This window comes from Vulpes vulpes, chromosome 1 (assembly GCF_048418805.1).
Source record: "Vulpes vulpes isolate BD-2025 chromosome 1, VulVul3, whole genome shotgun sequence".
Lineage (NCBI taxonomy): Eukaryota > Metazoa > Chordata > Mammalia > Carnivora > Canidae > Vulpes > Vulpes vulpes.
Window position 1 is genome coordinate 42,340,448 of NC_132780.1, and position 21,484 is coordinate 42,361,931.

At 44.0% G+C, this 21,484-nt stretch overlaps 1 protein-coding gene across 14 annotated transcripts in view; it reads left to right on the forward strand.

Annotated features, from left to right (window-relative positions):
- Nucleotides 1-3,137: 3,137 nt before the first annotated feature.
- Nucleotides 3,138-21,484, forward strand: part of LOC112922083 (TLE family member 4, transcriptional corepressor) — a 142,814-nt gene continuing 124,467 nt past the window's right edge. For 9 of the 14 annotated variants that reach the window (XM_072762784.1, XM_072762842.1, XM_072762787.1 and 6 more), the window contains exons 1-4: nt 3,138-3,305; nt 4,059-4,156; nt 5,311-5,374; nt 6,570-6,614. In XM_072762784.1, coding sequence (XP_072618885.1) covers nt 3,261-3,305; nt 4,059-4,156; nt 5,311-5,374; nt 6,570-6,614 — 252 coding nt within the window. In that variant the 5' untranslated portion in view covers nt 3,138-3,260. Of the gene's footprint in view, nt 3,306-3,656; nt 3,787-4,058; nt 4,157-5,310; nt 5,375-6,569; nt 6,615-21,484 lie in introns of those variants that run through there. The other 5 variants (XM_072762791.1, XM_072762801.1, XM_072762835.1 and 2 more) reach the window with 2 other exon arrangements.

Genomic DNA, 21,484 nt, shown 5'->3' on the forward strand with positions numbered 1-21,484 from the left:
TTCTTAGAAAATAAGCCATCCTAGTGTAGAAACTGTATCACTCGAGTCTTCTAATTTTTGGTTCTTAGGAATGTTTCAAAAACAGTGCTGTGCAATGAAAATATGTGAGTTACATCAAGTAATTTAAACCTTCCTAATATCTGGGTTAAGAAAGTAAAAAGAGACAAAAATTAATTTTAGTAACATATTTTGTTTAAACAATTACATTCACAACGTTAGAATTTCAACATGTAATCATGATAAATCATTGAGCTATTTCATGTTCCTTTTTTGGCGGGGGGGGGGGCGGTTATTAGCTTTTCAAAATCAGTGTGTATGTGTTCTTACCGCACGTCTCATTTTGGACTGGGCACATGGGACCGAGGAGGATCAGAAAACTGTCCACACAGAGTTCTCCAACCTGTTATTTTGAGGGTGGAGAAAGTATTTGCTGAATTAAATCGCTGAAAGTGCCTGGGGATGGAGTTTGTACATTGTGAAGACCATCCATCACAGCCTTCCTTTGCACGGGCCCTCCACGGTGCCCCGCGCGGGCAGAAGCGCATAGAGGGTGTCCGTCCACTGAGGCTCGGGATGTCCCTAAGAAGATCGGGTCTGCACTCACGGTGGAGCATCTCTGCCAATGACTCAAGTTAGAGTAGGCGAACGACACCGAGAAACGAACGTCTAAAACGGACCCTTGTATTAGTCAACCCTCAGCTGGACTTTTCCTGAATTCCTCCACGCCCCCAAAGGTTAGGGCCTCACTAGGAAAGGCTACCAGCCGCGTACCGTCTCCCCTTAAACCAGGGAGCTACCCCTGGCTCGCTGGAGGAGGACTGAGGATGAAGACGCCGTCGGCCTCGGGCCGTCCCCTCTGGCCACCGAGTCGGTCCTCGCCTCTTTAGCCCCTTTCCCAAAAATGCCCTCCACCTGCCTGTGCCCCCGCATCCCCCCGCTCTTGCGGGGCTTATCCCCACTGTCGCCGACCCGCCCTCTCTCGTGATCCGCGAGGCCCGGCCCGGTTCAGACTTGACTTGAAAGAACAGGAAAAAGAGGGGGCAGTCTTCTCCCTCTGGCCCGGGGAGAAGGAGCATCCCCGGGCTGCTGGGCGTTTCCTGTCCCGTGCCTGCGACTGGTACCTCGTGGACGCTGCCCTAGGGCGCGCGCGGTGCGGGCTCCCGGTCCGCAAAGTTTCTTCGGGAAGGGGGCGACCCTGGCCCCGGGCCTCCAGCCCCACCTCGAGACTCGGCGGTTCCGCCCCCGGGGCCCGCGAGCCGAGCGACTCGGGGGCGTCCCCGCAGAGCTGCTCGGGGAAACCGGCCCCACGTCCGGGCTGAACGGCAGCCACAGCCCCCTCGGGGGCGGAGGGGCGCCCTCCCGCCCCGGGGAGCGTCTCGCGGCTCAGCCTCCTGCTCTAGGCAAGAACAGGGGCCCGAGTCTGCGTTCACACGGAAAATTATGCCGGCTCCAGCGGCGCGTAAAATTGATGTGAACCGAACGAAGTGGGATCGGCGCGATCCTCCCTCTCTTGTCTCAACAGGGGTTTCGGCGCGTTACACAAGGCCGAGCTTGTCTCTTTAAGGAGACATTGGACCCTAATTAGTCCGCATTCCTGGCGCGGCCGAGGAGCAAGGGGCTGAGGGTGTTTGGGTTGGGGCGAGGGGGGGGGCGGGGGCTGGGAAGACGAGACTCGGAAGAGGATCTTCTGACCAGCGTCGAGTCTTACCGCCCCCTCCACCCTCTTTATTTTGCCGCCACCACCGACCGCCACCAACACCCAGTTCTGAGGATGCAGCCAGGGCAGCGGCGGCGGCGGCGGCGGCGGCGGCGGCGGCAGCAGCAGCACCACCACCAGCCGCCGCCGCTTCTCCCAGGCCCACGTTACTTTGATTGACAGCTGAACAAATGTTTCCCCGGTTCGAACGCTCGCGCTAAGGAACGTCAGCCAAGGCGAAGCTCCGCCTTGGGCGGGCCATCTCCGCTCCGCCTCCGCTAACCCCATCCCGTTCCGTTCATTGGTCCGAACCACGGACGACGCCCGGCCCCCACGTGGGCTCCAGCCCGGCAGGCCCCGCCCCCCTGGCTCGCCATTTGTCAGCAGTGAAATGATGGGCAGTAACACAGAACGGCGATTAATGTGCAGCCACCTCTGATTGGTTGCCGGAGACGCCTCCCGCGGCGGGGGTGGGCGGGGCGCTTGGAGAGCGCCCCAGAGCGGTCGCGTGGCGGGCCGGTGATTGTAGTCAATCTGGCCGAATCCTGGACCGCGGTCGCTTGGGGTGGACTACATCTCCCGGGATGCTCCGCGGTCCCTCCACGGACGGTTGTGAATATGTATCAGAATGTTAATGATTAGCTGCTGCTAAATTTGGTCAAAGAAGTCACCTACACAGAGCGTGTTGTTAGAGCTGTTCTGAGCGGGTGTTTGGGCTGTTGGCTGCTTTCTTCCCCCTCTCTCACACACTTGTATATTATTTTGAGGTGGTGTTCGCAGAGTTTGAAAGGAGAGAGAATCAAAAAAAAAAAAAAAAGCCGCAAGCGTTTCACTCTTTTATTTTTATAATCCCCTTCAATTTGGGGTTAAAAAAAAAAAAAAGACAAGAAAACAGGAAGGAAGAAAAATAAGGAAATGAGATGTGGTAAAAGAAGCTAAAAGGTGCCTTTTAAAAGATCGTTGCTGTGAAGTGAAAAAATCTCCAGAGAAACCAAAAAGCACCGCCGAGACCTCTTCCGAACCAAAGGAGTTTGTGTTTGCTTTTAGGAAAGAAGAGAGAGATCATTCACTCGGAGGAATAACAACCAATTAAAAGACAAATAAAAAAAAAGTTTGGAGTGGGACGAGCGAGCGGGCGGGCGGCGCTGCCGGCGGGCGCTGGAGCGCGGAGCTCGCACTTTCCCGGCCCGGGGGAGCGGCGCGGCGGCGGCGGCGGCGGCGGCGGCGCTGGAGGGCTCGGCGGGCGCGCCTCGGCGGAGCGAACGGCGGAGCGTTGCCGCGGGAGAGGCGCGCCGGACAATGCCCGCGGCGGGCCAGTGACGCCCGCGAGGAATGCCGAGCGGCCCGGCCGCCCGCACCCAGCCGCCGCCGCCGCCGCCGCCGCCGCCGCGCGTTCCTGCCGCCCGCGTCACGCGAGACCCGGCGGGGGCCGGGACCGCCCGAGCCGCCCCTCGGACCCGGCCGGCCGCCTCCGCCGCCGCCGCCGCCGCCGCCGCCGCCTCGGGGCCGTTAAAGCCAATGAGCCGCGCGCCTCTGCCCAGCGCAGCCAACTAAATCGGTTTGGATGATTCGCGACCTGAGCAAGATGTACCCGCAGACCAGACACCCGGTGAGTGCGGGCGGCGGGGCGCGAGCTCGCCGGGCGCGGGGGGACTCCCCGCGTCGCCCCCTGCGCGCCGACCCGCGTCTGCGGCCCGCGGCCCGCCCGGGGAGCCGCCCGCGTCCCCGCACCCCGGCGCGCCGGCACCCTCGGAGGGGTGTCGAGAGGCAATTGAGTTGTAGCCATTTTCTTATTGTTGTCTTTGAAGCCCCTGGAAGCCGCGCCGAGCCGTTCGCCGGCCCCGCGCCGCGACTCCCCGAGCGGGGGGCGGGGGGGGGGCGAGCGATGGAGGAGGCGCGACTCCGCGCCGGGGCGGGGAGGGCGCCCTCGGCGGCGGCGCGGCGGGTCCGGCCGCGGCTCGGGGAGTGCGGGGCGCCGGCCCCTCGCGCCGCGGGCCCCGGGGACGCAGGGTGGCGGCCGCGCGTCCCCGACCTGACCGCGGCCAGACGCCATGGCGCGAGTCCCCCCGACGGGCCCGTTTCGATTCCGGGTGCGGAGGGAGTGGGAGTGGGCGTGGGAGTGGGCGCGGCGCGCCGGCCCCGGGAGCGGAGCGGGGTCTCGCACCCGCGGGGGCCCGGGGCCAGCCGCCGGGCTGCGCGGCGGGGCGGGGGGGGGGCGCCGCCAGGGAGTTGCCATCGCTCGTCGCCTGCCTGCGCGGTGACCCCCCCCCCCCCCCCCCCCGGCGCCGCGTGGTGTGTCTTCTCCGTCTCCCTGCCTCGCCGGTGATGGGGGCTAATTAAATATTTTATTGTTGTTCTTTAGGCACCGCATCAGCCTGCTCAACCCTTTAAATTTACAATTTCCGAGTCCTGTGATCGGATTAAGGAAGAGTTTCAGTTTTTGCAGGCTCAGTACCACAGGTAACGATATTGACTTTAGCTGATCCTCCTGTTTGCTTAGCTCTCGTCTCCTCCCCCCACCCCCACCCCCACCCCCACCCCGCAGCCCCCAGCCCCCAGCCCCCCCCACCCCCGGCTTCTTAGGCCGCCGCAAAGGTGATATTATTTTTACTTGTGGGCAGAAAGGGCAAGTCAAGGCCTCTTTTTCCTCAGGCAGGTGTAAAGAAATTAAGCATTCTTCCCTTCTCCTGTAAATAAATAAAAAGGAGGCAGAACAGTCGAAACTGGGGAGACTTAGAAAATGCTGAGGCCAAACTTTCGATATTGATTTATTGGGGCCAGGAGAATGGAAGGTTGGGAAGATTCTGGGGGCCTTTTGACTTCCTTGGTTCTTTATTACTCCGGGCTTGATTCCGTCTCACTTTTTTTTTTTTTTTTTTTCTGCCATTCCACTGAAATACCGTGAACGGAGAGCCCTGGGAAGTCGCCAGCGAGAGATTTCATTACTTTTATGCTGGGAAAAAAAAAAAAAAAGGTTTTCTTCTTAGAGGCGATCGTTAGAGTGCCTAAGAAATATTTTTCTTTGCTGGCTTTTTAATGACGTGTAATTTTTATTTCTTAAATTCAAGAACCGAAACGAGCCACTGAACCCGATCCACACTTTGCCCCTGGGTGGTGGTGTTCAACTTGTCTCTGTTTTGGAGGGAACAAATAAGACATCATTTATAAGACACGCTTGATTCATATTTTCGTTAATGTCTTCCCCGAACGTTAAAGAAAAAAAAACTCCATTGTCACATTTTGGGGGACTTAAATTTGTGCTTAGGTATGTAGACGTTATTGATGTTTGTTTGTTTGTTTGTTTTTTTCCTGGTTTCATTAAATGAATTTAGCAAATGTTCATTTCTGGATGTGGTTCCAGAATTAAATTGGCTAGAGGTTTTTTTTCCCCTTAAACAAAAACCCCACATTTGATCCTCATTGAAAGGGCAAGTCCAGGCTGGTTCCAATCACCCCTTTCTGTCCCACCTCTCCTTCAACAATGAGGGTGCTATTTAAGACAGTTGATTTGGTCATTTCGTAGGTGATGATTTAGGGGAGGGAATGTGTATTTACATTTGAAGAATGTAAGTCAAGGTCTGCATTATACTTAGATTTCATTATGTCTTGAACAGCCTGAAGCTGGAATGTGAGAAACTCGCCAGTGAGAAGACAGAGATGCAGCGGCATTATGTCATGGTAAGAAAACTGTGTCACAGATTCAAAGTGCCTATTAGTTTAGGATACCAAAAGCAGGAATATGTTCAGATTGCTGGAGGCTGCAGGATAGATCGCAGTCACAGTGCCAGTGTAGTTGAGGTTGTGGGAATGTGATCATTAGCAACCTTGTAATTCTAGGATGTTATAACTTGCCTCTGACAACCAGCTTTGATTTGAATTTTCAAAAAGTTCAGCTGCGTGGGGTATAATCCTCTGTGCTTTGTTTTTAGAGATGGGGGGGAGGGGAGAGACAAACCTCATTTATGTTTTGTTTAGTCACAAGCAAAATGTTTTTGCGTTAGTGGTTTTCTTTGTTGTTTCATTGCCCTTTTTCCAAACAATCTTAACCAATTTTTCTGTATACAGTGAAAATTGTAGTGTTTCATTTCTTTTAGAGAATGATGGCTATCAAAAGACACCACACTGTTTCAAATTTTTCTGCTTTTTATGTTCCTAGTGTGTGTGTGTGTGTGTGTGTATTTGCATGTGTTTTGTGTGTTTTCAGTTTCTGTGGTGTTACATTGGTTTGAGGAGTGTTGTCGGTCTCCTGTATAACTGATTTGTTCTGCCAGGATTTCTGTAATGACAGTTACACTACACATCCAAAAAAAAAAAATCAGATCTGCTTTTTCAGAAGTCTTACGAAGCATGTTTTTATGCTTGTTCATAAAGGCTCCAGAGTAACTCATTCATTTCCTATCAAGACTTTTTCCTTTGAATGTATGAACATGAGCGCTACACTAAAAATGAGAAACGGAACTCTGAAGTAGCACCACCTTTCTGAACAGATCTTTCAGAGCGTCAGTATTTGTATAAGATGCTTGTCATTAAGCTTGCCCACTGTGCCTAGGAATTAGAATCCATATGGTACTAAATTTTCATCAGATCTTTTTGATTCATCTGCTTGTGATGTATAAAGACAACTGGAGATGTTAAGAATGCTACATGTGAACTTGATTTTCTTAGTTTTGTGAGTTATTCTCTTAGAGTCTGTGTCTTAGGGTAGCTGCTGGTTTATTAAGCTAAGTGTTCCTCCTTAGCAGCATAGGTATTATGGATATTTTGCTTTAGGTGAGGCTTTTATGTTTGCTTTAAACATACTTTTGGGGCATTTGGAACAAACTAGGGAGACTGATGAAAGGCACGTAATTAATTGCTTTCCCTTCTTTGACAGTATTATGAGATGTCCTATGGGTTGAATATAGAAATGCACAAGCAGGTAAGTTATTTCTTTATAACCGTTTGAAATGACAGTAATACTGTGCACTTTAGAAAGAAAATTGTATGTTTAGCAATTTTATTCTGCATATTTTTGTGACTTTCTGTATTTTAAAAGATTACTAGAGAGAATACTATCTTTTCATATGTGGTTCCCCATCCTTTTTGCATTTTATTCTAATTTTAATAATTTAAAAATATGACTTAAAATGTCTGAATGCATATTAAACTTTGTCTACTTTCAAAAGCAGGATGCTAAATTTTTTTAAAATGTCTTGTTTTTTTTTTTTTCGAAAGGGTTATTTGATCTATTTTGGGCATTGCAAACTTGTCCTAGGAGAGTGCTTTTCTTAAAAAATATTAAGAAGAACTGTAAATTGCCTGGAACCTTTCTTGGCTTGGTGTGAAAGAATGGATAGAGGGTGCACTGGGAGGATCACGACATCTGTGAAGCTACAAAAGAAATTGATGTAAAATAAAGTCCTGGTACCAGTCCCCGAGGCTACTTAGTTGGGTCTTACCAGGAACTTTTAACTGTGCTTCCACAATTGCGTGCAGGGTAAATTGAGCCTGATCGGAGGGTATGATAAGATTTAACACTGGGTCTTCAAATCCAGTAACTAGTTCAGCCAAAAAAAAGACAAAACAAAACAAGAAAGATTATGATAAGTCAGAAAGTGTTGAAAGGTATGACTCAAACAGCCTTTTTTTCTTCTTCAGGAAACTGAATAAAATGGTTTGGTTTATATTTTCCTACATAGAAAAGTAGCATATATATAAAAAATACTACTTGGCAATAATATTTCATTTTTAGCGATCTCCTAGTGAAAGTGCTTCAGTTCTATCTCCTCAGCTATTTCAGGGTCGGTGTGTGTGTATTTACCTGCTCGGAAAGATGAGGGAAAACCTAATGCTTTTCATTTCTTATTTATACTCATGGTAGATATCATTACTTTCTAAGTTTAAAATGTATAAAATGATCACATATTATTAAGCTTTTACTACTTAGGGATTCCTTTCTGGATATACTTAATGCTTACAGATAATAGATCTTTCAGAGATGACTGTTGGACAGTAAAAGCCATCGGATAAACCATATTTGAAAACAGAAAGTTGGGAAAAAAAATGAGTTACTTACACTGAGCACTTTTTATTTCAGCTACCTTTTTTTTTTTTTAACTTCATTCACTACTTAATTATGTCAATATACTAATAGCTTGCTGTATGTTAAAATTAAGTTCTTGTTTTGGCATCTTTGCCACTGCTGTGTAGATTCGTAATGTAAATACTGCTTAAACAAAATCTGTCAAGCTTATGTATGGACTCCCCTTAGCTCTACCTTACAGGAATAAATTACATGAGAGATATTGTTTGTTAATTATGCTCATTATATGTCATTTTTGGTCCAGATCTTGTACAGGTTGTCTCTTTTTTTTTTTTTTTTTTGTCCTCACCCCACCATCCAAGGTTAATTATCTTGGATGTCTTTTTTAAAGATTGAACCAGTTGATTAATGTTCTTTTATTTCTCCTCCTGTATCTTATTTACCACAACACTTAGTTTCCAGATCTCTTTTATACCATTTGCAGGTCTGAGAGGCACAGAACTTGTATTTGATTGTATGCATTTCTTTTGGGGTGGGGTGGGTAGTGTGTGAGATCCCTTAATTTTACACATTTTATACCTCTGTAATTCTGTCATCCTCTTGTCCAGGTGGCCTCAGATGCCATCCATTTAAAATTGAGAATGGAGTACATTTTCCCTTTTTTTTTCCTTGCTTTTAAATTCAATCATATCAAGAATCCTGAGGGCAGTTTATCACATTATGAAATACAGACAGCCCTGCAAACCACCTACTTATTATATTTTCTTTCTTTCCCCCCTTAAGCACAGAGGCATATCTGTCTTTATTTGTTTTCCTAGGCAGACAGCCTTGGTTCTTCTTGGCCTCTGTTCCAGATGCACTTGCTGGATACCCTCGTAATGGAAAGCGGCAATAATGCAGGGAAGTTGCCCTGCGGCATAATTGGGCCTAGTTCTCGAGACCGGGTTAGGCTTATTCACTTATTAGATTTGTGTCTCTGAAGGGTTCAAGAGGAGGAGTCCCCGGAGTCCTTGGAAGTACCCTAGTAATTGGTGGCCCTGATATTTTTGAAACCTTTGTGTATTTTTTGGTTAACGCTCCTGTTCTTCTTGGCTGCTGCCAGCCACAGAGTATTTATTTTTAGAGAAATTTTTCATTGGAACAGAAAATGATGGCTGTGATGGAGTCATGACTCTGTGACTGAGCAAATTGATAAAAGGATAAAAGCACAGAGCAGTGACAAAACAGGGCGGGGGTCTGGTACGATGGCCCCTCCCCCTTTCTGTATGATGTTCATCATCAGTCACCCTGTGTTGATTCTGATAGAGGACTATAGAGTGAAATCTATGGGGAATTTGTCATTCTGAAATGAAAGCTAATGTAATTAGTACCAATTAAAGTACATTTAGTAAATTGGATTTAATCTTAATTAAGCCTGCATAATGTTGCCAATTTTTAACAATTATGTTTGAGAACATAATTAATTTAAATTTTGGTAACTGAGTAAATAGCATTAGTCTGGTAGAATTAGTTGATTTTTTTTTTTTTAAAAGGGGAACTGGGTGACATGACATGGAATTAGAGCATAAAATATGAATCTAATTTCCAGTACTCTTTAGTAGGATCGATAGAGCTGAGCAGAAGCTGGAAGAAACCCCAGAAAAGTTAGAATGGAGTGTTCTAGGCCATAATGTGAATTAATGCTTCACCACTGTCTTAACGTTCCAGCGTGAACACGAAGATGACAAATGGAACATGGTTAGAAATGACACGTGTTTTATTGTGATGTCTTCATAATGGAGTTTTTTTAAATGAAAGAAGTTGGCCTTTATTCCCTAAGGGTTTCCCTAAGTGTGGGGTTTCTGTTTTTGTTTTTTTGTTTTCTTTTCTTCCAGATGGGACAGTTGGCCATGATTGTTACCTTTTTTTTTTTTTTGCTGATCATTCCTCTTTATAAATACAGCATGGCTTCTAAATGGGTCAGTGACCATGGGCAGAACAGGGTGATGCATGCAGTTGATAACATTACTAAATGCTGCTCCTTCCCATCCTTCACCTGTAATGCTGTAATTAAAGAAGACCTCCCTGATTTAATCTGACAGCAGCAGTTAACACTATAAAAAGTGAATATCGGATGTAGATTAGGAACAGTGGGCGTGTGAATTCCACCTATAGGAACTCTAAATGGAGATGAATATTACACATTTTGAGAACATCTCATGACTTTCTCGTAGTCCGTATTCTGTTATCTGAAGGTCTTTTTTGCTTCTGAAAAAAATTTAGCTTAGAATTTGAATTTTAGAATTAGAAAATTTTGGAAACTACAACACTTAGAGCCTACCTTCACTTAGAATTCACCTAAGTGAAGTGAATACTGCACATTTATATACACATGTCTCTGTGTTTATGCACGAGTGTATATATGTGTATGTATGTGTATGTGTGTGTATAGATATATAATTACTATTTTTTAATCAGAGGAGAATTCCTGTTTCACTCTAAGCCATGTAAATTTTATCACAAGACTTGGCCACAACCATTTGAGTGCTGCTAAAATATTAATTGAATAGAAATGAAAGGGCCTTGCCAGCTGATAGGATATCATAATCATAGCCTCTCTGGTCGATGGTAAATGATGATAAATGACATTAGGAACCTTTTAGCAAACTGTAATAACTACAAGGAGGGAAGCAGTATGGATTTGCATTATATCTGATACCCTCTAGTACCAAGTGGATTGCCAATACTGCTTGTTTAGCATTTTCTAAGGGCAATAGGATATTGATTTCTGACTTACAAGGAACAGCTCTATTTTCACCATTGAAAAGTATTGCAGGTTGTTAAGAAGAAATTGACTTGAAGAGGCCGACTGCTGCCCATCATGGAGCAAATAAAGCAAAACTGCCGAAGCATGGTGGAGCAGCGAGACGGGCCCTCAGCAATTTGTTGCTATTAATTTACCATGCTCGACAGCAAATCAATCGGCATCTACTTCATCTGCTGGAGAAAATGCTGTCCAGGGCAGATAAAAGGCTCGGCATGGTACAGAGAATAGACTGGATTGGCCAAAAGGAGGCTGCAGTTAATGTGTAAATAAGTGAAATCAAGTCCACTGTTGCGGAGGAAGCTGTCGTTAATTAGGTTGGTGCTTTTTAGCAAACTATTTTAGAAAGTAGCCTAGGATTTGAAGAGTAAAAAGAGATTTATTGAGGTTGAAGTAATATATGACTGGCATGACACTCCAGCCTTGAGTGGGCTTGGTTTGAGGGTACTGTAAATTTATTTGGGGACAGTGCTTGCACTGGAAATCCATTTGTTTAAAGTTCCATTTTGACCAGATTTCCCATAAGAAAACTTATTTTTTAAAGCTACTGCTAGTTTCTTGCACATTTCCTGTCTTAGATTATAGGTGCTTGGCTTTGGAGGATTAGGTGCAGGAGTAGGTGTTTGAGAATGTCTCTGGTATTCTCACACAGTGACTATATTTTTCAGAAATGAATGATTGAACTCTTGTATGGCAGTGAAAGTGAACGATTACCAAAGGTGGGATGTTCTCGCTGAAAGGAATAAACCAATGAAAATGTCACTGACAGAACTTTCTTTTGCTGTATAAATGCTAGGCAGTAGTCTAGAGGGTGGGGAACAGTAGGTGGTCACCACTGGACTGGAATATCTCAAAGAGATTACAAGTGAAATTTTGATGACTGGGCAAAAACCCTCAAGATGCAATTAGGAGACCAGCATGTACTTGGGTAGGGGAGGGGCTGGGGGCTGCTGTGCTTTTGTGTGTGTTTTTCACTGAGGCTTAAAGCCACCTCTTCTAATGTAGGATTACTTGGCCTTCAGTAGTACTTCACAATTAATATTAACCGAATGGAGGTAGTTGGTAGTGGTTCTTTATCCCAGCCTGTCTGATCTGGACATTTTGGGGTAGGGACCCAGCTGTAGTCCTATTTAGTAAATCTAGATGTATATGGCTTTTTTTTCCAAAACTCTGAGAGGATCTAGGATTAGGACAGTTGATACCAAGTTGGCAGAGCCTTGGGCAGGACCCAGTGAGCTGTCATTTTACTTGTCACAGTAAAATGCTGTCAAGAGAAGCAGATCTGTGAGGAGGAAATTTAACCTGTCAGGAAATGTGCATAAGTAGGAGTGTTTTCTGGATGGCGTGGGTTTCTCCTTTTTCTCTTCTCACACGTCGAGTTCTGCATTTTCTGTTTCTTGAGGTCTCATAGAGTATCTGAAGATTGTTCACCTAAAGCAGGGATGGTTGAGTGGAATTAGAAATTCCTCTCAGTGGAAGTGAATGTTTATTATGTTTCTGCATGTGCTTTCCACTTCTCTGGGCACACTGCCAAAATTCTTTAATTCTCACAATGATCCTAAGAAAGGGATTAAGTCCAATCAAAGGGTGATTAAACAGGATCAGATCTGCACAAGGTGATATAGTTATTAGGTAGTGGATTCAGGACTTCAGATGAATTTACCTGGGAAGATGTCCTTTGGGAGATAGGTCTGTCCTGGATTATTCCTTCCAGAAATGGAGAGCCATTGAGAGGCTGGGATAGGCTGAGGGTTTGTCCTGAAGTCACTGAACTTTGGGCTTGTACCCAGAATCCCTCGAGTGTCCTTCAGCTTGCTTTCAGTGGGTGTGACGGGATGAGGGTCGCTTTCTTGGAGTCTCTCACAGATGGGGTGAGGAGAGCTGCCTGCATATCGAGACTGAGTTTGCTTCCTCCCTGGGCAACCCATTTCTCGTTTGTTTACAGACTTGCTCTTCCATTTAACCTATCTTTTCCTTGTGGCTTCTAAAACTATGCCTGAAGACAAGGGGCTGTTTGTTAATCACCATATTGTGGGTTTTTGAAGGGGAAAACAGGGAGGGGAAAATGTGATGTTTTGTGGCCTTTTTGTAGTTCAGAAAGAGGTTCTTAGATGCAGGAAATCACACACAACGCAAACTTTTAAATGAAGACAAATATTTTGCTTTTACTGGTAGAAGATCATCTGTGCAGCTTTCAGACAAGGGATATTTCCTTCTCACTGCCCCTTAATCCCTACTGGATATTGTTTTTATTTTTTGTTTTTCTGGGCAAAGTTCTTTGTATCCTGAATAAGAATACCTTTGAGCTCCGTTGGACTATCTTGTGTCTTCAGGCACTGATGGAGCCCTAGTGAAGTGGAGACAGTGCTGTCAGCGGCCTTTGTTCTCAACATTCTTCATTTCACCTTTCCTCTTCTTGAATTTTACTTTTTTTTTCTTTTTGTGTTATAGAATAGGTAAAGTCCATTGGGAATTAAATGTTTAAAATGTGCACGTAGAAGAAGTTATTTGTGCATGTGTGTTTAATGAGGACATTTTTACTCCCTTTGATGTGACTGGATAGTCTGGTTTATCACTTGAGGACAGCAGTAATATATCTGATGCTATCGGGGCAAGTGAAGGGGATGTGATTTTTTAGAAGGTACCTTCTCTTGATTCCCTTTCACACCTACCTTCCCTTATAAAAACCTTAGAACTCCAGCAAGGGTGGTGCATCTAGTGATCTTGTGGCTCGGTTATCTATCACTTTTTTGAGCTGGGCTTTTGGAGAAAAGCAGGAGACAGCATATATTTGGGGAGAAGGGGGTGGGCAGCTGACTGTTTGCACTGATAATGCCAGTTTTGAGGCTCAGGACTTGACTTGTTCCAAGCTAAGTGTACTGCAAACAGAATTCATGAAATTAATATTGCTCTACTTTAAGCGGGAAGGGCTTCAGAAGTTTTAGTCAAAAGCAAAAGTCAGGGTTGTTTTGACTTTGTCTTAGTAACGGCTGTCAGTGGTAGTTGCTGTGTATCTATAAAGCGGGATTTAGCCAGCGTTTGTCAACACAAATCTATATACCCTCTCTATTCTCATTGGGATTGACTCAGTGTTTGTGCCAAGCTCTTGCTATTTCTCTACCACTGGGCCAAAACTTTCCTCAGAGTTTCATTGTGTATCCTGTGCTCTAGCCAGCATGTGGATGAGGGTCAAGATGTGGATTTTCTTAACTGGATTGTCAGAGAAGCAGAAGAGAAATACTCCTAGACACCACTTAGGTATTGGGTCTTCTGGTTAGTTGTGTTACTTTGTCATTATTTTTGAGGTCCTTCAGGATTTGTGAAGGGAGCTTCTGTGTTCCATGGAATGAAAGGGTGGCTGCCCTCCTGGCTCAGGACTCGGGCTCTGTCTATAGCCTGGCTGGCGGGGTACCCCTCAGGTCCCTGCAGTGGCCTGGCACTTGCAGCGGCTCAGGCAGCGAGCAGTGAGGGAGAGAGGGATACTTGGGTCCTGATTGCTTAGCAAGCTTATTCCACTTACTAGGATTCTAATTAGGATACTGTTATTTTCTGACTATGTCTTCTGCTTCTCCAGGTTTGTGGATTATTTTCGTTAAAGGAATTTGAAGATACAAGAAAACACAACTGGAAAGCATAGTAATTGTGAAAATTATGAGCACTAGTACCCTGTAACACCCTCTCTTTACAGAGAGCTTAAGGCATTTTATATGTTCTCCTTAATCTTCCTGCTGTTCCTGTAAAGCAAGTAGCGAGCTTTGGATCCGTGTATTTATTTAAATAGCTTCTGTCACTGGAGTACTCGACAGTTTGCCAAGCAGTGTCATTCCACTGGCCTCCTTGAACAGATGACACTGAGGCTTAAGGGCTTAAAGAGACTAGCCCAGTGTCCCTGTGCAGGAGGATCAGCGTGCGGGCGGGGAGCCTAGGGTTCATGCAGGTCGGCGAACGTGCCCGAGGTCGCATAGCAAGAGTCACTGGCAGAAAAGGAAGTCGGTTTCTTGACTTCCCTTCCAGGACTCCCTTCACTGATCGTGCTGTTTCCAAACAGCAAAGAGTGTGCTTGTTCCTGTGGTGTTTCTGGCTGTCTGCAACGTGAGGAGCGTGGGGATGCTGTTGGCCGTCCAGGGGGTGTTACGGTGTCCTCTGGAGCTAGAGATCTTATCTGGGTGCTTGTATGTGAGTACAGAGCCTTCTTCCTTTTCCCTTCTACCCTTCCAGTTCTTGGGCCCCGCCTGAAGGGAGGCTCAATCTCCATAGACAAAAGTCTGAGGCCTAGATCCACTTTCAGCCAGGTACTTAATAAAACTGGCTTTTCCTGAGCTCCTAAAGCATGCTCCGCAAGCACACTAGACTAGATTCAACGTCGTTTCGTGCCAGTCTCCCCCGTGTCACTAGAGTGAAAGCTTAATGGGGACAAGGGGGTTTGTTCCCTGTGGGATCCCTGGTACTGAGAGCTGTGCCTTTCACTTGGGAGGTGCCTAGGAAATAGGTGGTGAGGAGGGACTGACTACTCACATGCAGATCAAGCTAACCAAGAATATGTGTGATTTATTATTTTTAAGGGCCAGTATTTAGATTGCAGGATAACAAAAATGAAGTTCTCCAGCCTAGTTAGGCCTATGGTGCCTACTTTGTTAAGTTTGTGGGAAAAAGTGACAGATGGAAGCAAAAATGACTGAGCTTGGTGTGCCTTTTGGGAGCAAGTTAGGATAAAGTAGAATATATGGATATGAGTATGTGGAATCTCCCTATCTATCTATCTATCTATTTATTTATATTAATTTTTAAAGATTTTATTTATTCATGAGAGACAGAGAGAGACGCAGAGACACAGAGACACAGGGACACAGGCAGAGGGAGAAGCAGGCTCCATGCAGTGAGCCTGACTTGGGACTTGATCCTGGGTCTCCAAGATCAGGCCCTGGGCAGAAGGCGGCGCTAAACCACTGAGCCACCCAGGCTGCCTGAATCTGCCTTTTTAAAGATAAATGCGTCCTAACTGAATTGAAAATTCAGTTTGAACATCACTATATCAGTAGTCAGTGTTTATCTGAAGAATTCTTTTACTATTAAGTCTGCGCATGTGTGGTTTGAATGAGGGTGGGGAGAGCCTGATCTTAACTACACTGTGGTGCGCTTAGCTGACTACCTTCCAGATGAGTAAAAATGCCAGTGTCTGGTACTTTTCGGGGACAAGGAACTTTAAAGATATCCTAGTGTTTTCTAGTGGAGATGGTATAGTATTATTGAAAGAGTAATGATAACAGTTGGTGATTTTAGAGAGCTTATCATGCAGGTAATATTTCACTTAATCTCACAATAACCTTATGAGATTATAGTATATTATTCCATTTTCTAATTTTTTTTTTAATTTTTTTTTTAATTTTTATTTATTTATGATAGTCACACAGAGAGAGAGAGAGAGGCAGAGACACAGGCAGAGGGAGAAGCAGGCTCCATGCACCGGGAGCCCAATGTGGGATTCGATGCTGGGTCTCCAGGATCGCGCCCTGGGCCAAAGGCAGGCGCCAAACCGCTGCGCCACCCAGGGATCCCTTATTCCATTTTCTATATGAGGAGACTGAGATACAGAAATCAAATAACTTCATGAAATCGATCCTGGGTTTGACTCAGTTTTTGGGTCATTGGTGTCATAGATATTTATGTCACATTCCAAACGCTGTGTTTGAAATACTCTATTACCAACATACCCTACTCTCTCCCCCCAAATACTTGACTATCCAGAGATTCCGATTCCAGTTCTGGCCTTGCCAGTGACCAGCTGTGTGATACTTCTAAGTACCTTAGCTTCTCAGGACTATCCTTTTCTCAGCTTCAATAGAGTGTAAATGAACATCGAGATCCCTTTTAGCTCCTTTGGTCTCAGATGACCCTTTGGTTTTGCTTTGTCATTTTCTCTGACCCACTGACTAGAAATTGAGACTATCACTTCTTTTTAGTCTTGCAAAGTCTCTTTAGACAACTCTTCTCAGAAGTTTTTTGCTTGCATGTTTGCTTGCTCTCAGTCCAAAACTAATCTAATGAAGCCAGGAGTACAAATGGGTATTTAAGTTTATATAGTACCTTATATTTTACAAGGTGCTTTCTCATCTGTTATTGTTGCTAAGGCATTTTCCCTATCATGGTGGAGGAGTAAAATAAGATGCAGATGTTAAGTGATTAAGTTCCACTGTTAATTAGTGGATGGTTCAGAATTTACTAATTTGTATGATGTTACTATTACACGTAATATAAAAATGTATAACATCAGGGCTTCTTTAAGGTGATCTGTTTTTATGCCTTTATTTTGGCATATACTAGAAAACTGAATCGTACAATTGGGATCCAATAATTTTCTATATACGTGTTAAGGGGTATATGTAATAGTTTGTTACCTGTTATGTAAAATTCGCTCCTGGGATTAATTACCCCTCTGGAATCCATAGTAGATGTTAGTTTCTTTAGCTGAAGTTTACCTCAGGACACTCAGGGTGTAAAGCATGCCTGTAAAACTGCCTTTCGATGAGTTTGAGATCTCCAGTCCTTCAATTTCTTGCATTGTCCCGTCAGAGATCCTTTATTTGGGAGAAGGTTTGAGCTTCCTGGCGTGGTTTGTAAGTTAATCGTAAACAAATAATAGAAGCAGGGAATGTTTAATCTTGGCTGTTTTGAGTTGATGAATCAAGGACATGGTAGAGATCAGTTTCCTTTACTCTAAGGCATAAGCTCCAAAAAAGAAGAATGTGTTTTGTTACTTCTGCATTCCTAGTGTCTAAAACAATTTCTGGAACACAGTAGAAGAAACAAATGCATGAATGCTGGAATAATTAAAGGAAAGATGTCATTTTCCATTTCATTGCCTTTCCTATATTTGAGTGTCAACCTATGTATAAGTTTTATTTTTGACCTCGTAGGACTCTCGGCTTTCTGATGAGCAGATAAGACCCATATAGGCAGTGAGAGGTTAGGTGTCTCTTTGTAGTTATGCCATAGGTCTTTGAGTTGGTGGGTGATAGGCTATTTTAAAATTTAGGATTGGATTCATCTCCAGATGATTTATTTTTAAGCTATCTTTTAGCTCTAACATCATATGATTTAAAAATTACCAGCATTAGCAAAAGGTTCATTTTTAATTTCATTGCTTGACACTAGAGACATGCCGTTTAAGTTAAGGTTTAGAATCAATTTTATGTAAGAGGAAATTTCCTGTGTGTGTGTGTGTGTGTGTGTGTGTGTGTGTATGAATCTTACTGGTAGCAGTATTAGGCTATTAGAGACAGCTTAAAAAAAAATCCTAGTGTTGCCAGTGTTTTACAACCTGGAACCGTGTGCTCTTTTGCTTCTTTCACAGCTGTGGCCACATCTTACAAGTTCTTCTCTAGGCTAAGAGCTCATCAGTGACTAAATGGAGTTACGGGTTTTCCATATGTGTGTCTGACAAATTTTGCTGGTAATAAGTTAGTATTTATTAAGTACCTACTGTGTACCACGTGATACAGTAAGTGCTTCAGATGTATTCATTTAACTTAACTGGTAGCCCTTGAGGAGAGGATCTGGTTATCCTCATTGTGTATGAGGAAACTAACATAAAGAGCAGCTAAGAGGGATCCCTGGGTGGCGCAGCGGTTTGGCGCCTGCCTTTGGCCCAGGGCGCGATCCTGGAGACTCAGGATCGAATCCCACGTCAGGCTCCTGGTGCATGGAGCCTGCTTCTCCCTCTGCCTATGTCTCTGCCTCTCTCTCTCTCTCACTGTGTGCCTATCATAAATAAATAAAATAAAAAAATTAAAAAAAAAAAAAAAAAAAAGAGCAGCTAAGAAATTTGCCCAGGGTTTTATAGCTAGTAAGTTGCCGAGTGGGGATTCAAGCCTGGGCAGTCAGGCTTCTGAGTCCATGTTCTTGAACCAGTGGTAATACCTGCCTCCTAAGTGAACATTTTAATATGGTAAGCTCTTTTTGTTTTGTTGTTATTTTTAAGATGTACCTAGTTACTAGTCTGCTGCTGTGTTCTGTACACAGGGAGCTTAAGTGTTACAAATAATAGTGGGTCTCCATTTGGGTATGTATTGGTATCAGAAAAGTGTCTTTTTGAATTCTCAGATCAAGCTCTTTGCTCCCTAGCCTTGTTGAAAACTGTTGATGGGGAGCAATCTTCTTATTAACGGAAGCCACTTTTTCTGCCAGGTACCATCTGCTCCATGGGCTGTGGCTCTACTTCTTCAACCATATGCAGTGAAAAGAACACTTTTCTTGCTTTTTTTTTTTTTTTTAAAAACAAACAAAAAAACAAGTAGAAATACCTGTGGTCTCTAGATTCAGTTTTTAATATACAAAACAATTCCGTTATTGTTTTTGTTTGCTTCAGGACTTTTTACTGGTGTAACTATTGAGTAGAAATATGGATTGGGTGTAGTTTTTCAGCAAAGCTACAGGGCCATGCATAAGACCATTGAATTGGTTTAGCTACTCAGGTTGAAAAAAATATACATTTTTTTTTTTAATGAACAGGTGCACTGGGTTAGTGAACCAGTCAGTTGACCTTATTGCAGATTTTCATTGCTGGCTACTGGCCTGATGGTCACAGGCCTATGGGGATATTTTTGTACTTCTGATTTTGAAATCTCTAGAATTGGCACAGTACCTTTTATAGCCACATGGAAGTATCCCGAGAACTGAAAAACTGCCCTCCTTGAGACTAAGAATAGGATGGGGGGTCCTTGACTAGGATTTAAAGGATCCACTTGAAATTCTTTGCAAAATTATGCCTTTTTCTGTGGGAGAGGAGTCCATTGATCCAGTGAGGAAACTGAGACCCAAATCAAAGAGTTTGAGAACTACTTCTCTAGAGCAGTGGTCTCAAACTGGGCAGTTTCTTTCTCCCAAGGACATTTTTGGCAGTGTCTGGGTATTTCTGATTGCCACAATTTAGAGATGCAACTGGTGTGGAATGTGTAGAGGCCAAATTATTCATACCTGGATTCTCTAGTTAATTCATTCAGTTTGAGGGACTGTGTCATGCCATGCTTGTCTTTTCAGAGTTTCTTGTGATGATAAGCAGAGGAGTGTTGGTAGTGGGTTATTTCAAGTTCTGAATGGGGATGTTACCTGGTCTCCTGTAATCTATTTTTCTTTCTTTCTTTCTTTCTTTCTTTCTTTCTTTCTTTCAGAAGGGAGATTTTTTTCATTGGGACTTACAGGACTAGTGGAAAATTCTTGGCTTTAAGTGAGGCCTATTTGTCCTGGCCCCATTGAGGGTCCCAGAATTAGTCTTAGTGCTTTTGTAGGGTATGGTTTTGTCCTTCATCATTCTTTGTCCATGCTGAACATTGTTGGTCATTTCAGCCATTCTCTTGGACACTTGTCTGGCTAGTACTACGATGTATACGATAGACTGGACCACTTGAGATCTGAACATGACACCTTGGCCCGATCTGCCCCACTTGAGGGATCAGGGCAGATCTTGCTGTAAAATAGTCCTTTATTTAGTCTTTTCACTTGGTCTCTTGGTGAGATCAGAGTACTTCATTGTACTTGTCTTTGTCTAGTCCTGGTCACATTGTAATAAACAAAATGGAACCCTGAGTTTTCTCAGTACCCTGTAGGTCTAGAACATGGGTTTATTTTAGTTTTGAAGGCATGGGCACCGATCCATGAACCTAAGTCTTACGTGGGCTTACTCCCCGCAACCTCCAAATATTCTGTTGAGCTGTGCTATGCATGTGGGTGACTATTTTAAAGGCTTTTGATTTTTTTTGGGGACATAGAATTGTTTTGGAGTGTGGCTTATTACCTCTAAGTACATCTATGTTGATTAACTTAAAAAAATATTACAGTTAACCTAAAGTGGCCAATAAAAAACATGGTGGCAATTCCACAGTTACTTCCTTGAATATTTTTTGGCTAACCTGAGGAGGACAAAATGCTTATTTGGGCTTCTTAATAGAGAAATTGTGTCCTGCAAAATTCTAGAATGCCCTTAAGCTTTTACCTTTATGTAGGTTCCAGGAATGTGGAGGTGACAGTTTGGCAGCTCTACTTCCTTGTGAGTCTTTCCTTACATTTATGAGGTGGCAGATTTAGGAGAGGCTGGGTTAGGTATGGTACAAAAACCTGGTTTTTTAAAATGGCTACTTGTTTCCAAATGCTTGATATGGTTGGCCGAGGAAGATGGCTCATAGTTTGGAACTATTTTAACCAGATCTAAGCAGAACTGATAGGATTTTGTTATAAGCTAAGCAAGATTTCAGGATATTTTGGATCAATTTTGGATGCATACAGAGAAAATTCTGGTAAGATATTTGTTGCATTTGGGTTGTGAGATAGTGTTCATTCAAGTTTCTCAGCTTAGATTTATACATCCCATATTTTCCCTTGATTCAGGAATATCTTGGGAGGTATTGGTGGGTTCAGTCCCAGACCACAATAAAGCAAATACTGAAATAAGCCAAGTAAGATGATGAATTTTTTTGGTTTCCCAGTGCATATAAAAATTATGTTTACACTAAAGTCTGTTAAGTGTGTATAGTAGCATTATGTCTAAGAAAAACAATGCACATACATTGAAAAACACTCTTGCTAAGAAATGCTGGCCATCATCTGAGCTTTCAGCGTGTCATAATCACTGATCATAGATCACCATAAGAAATAAAATAATAATGAAAAAGTTTTAGATATTAGGAGAATGCCCAAAATGTGACACAGAGAGGTAAAGGAGCAAATGCTGTTGGAAAATGGGGCAAATAGAATTTCTTGATGTTGAATTGCCACAACTTTCAACTTGTAAAAAATGCAGGAGCTGCAAAGCACAATAAAGTGAAGTGCAGTAAAACAAGGTAGGCCTGTATTTGATTTTCCAGTTTGGGGGCATGCTTTTGCCATATTTGTTTGAGGCTCACCCCCAAAATTATCTAAAATGGAAATATTTAGCTTCTCTAATCGAAATATCTAGAACTGGAAAGGTTAG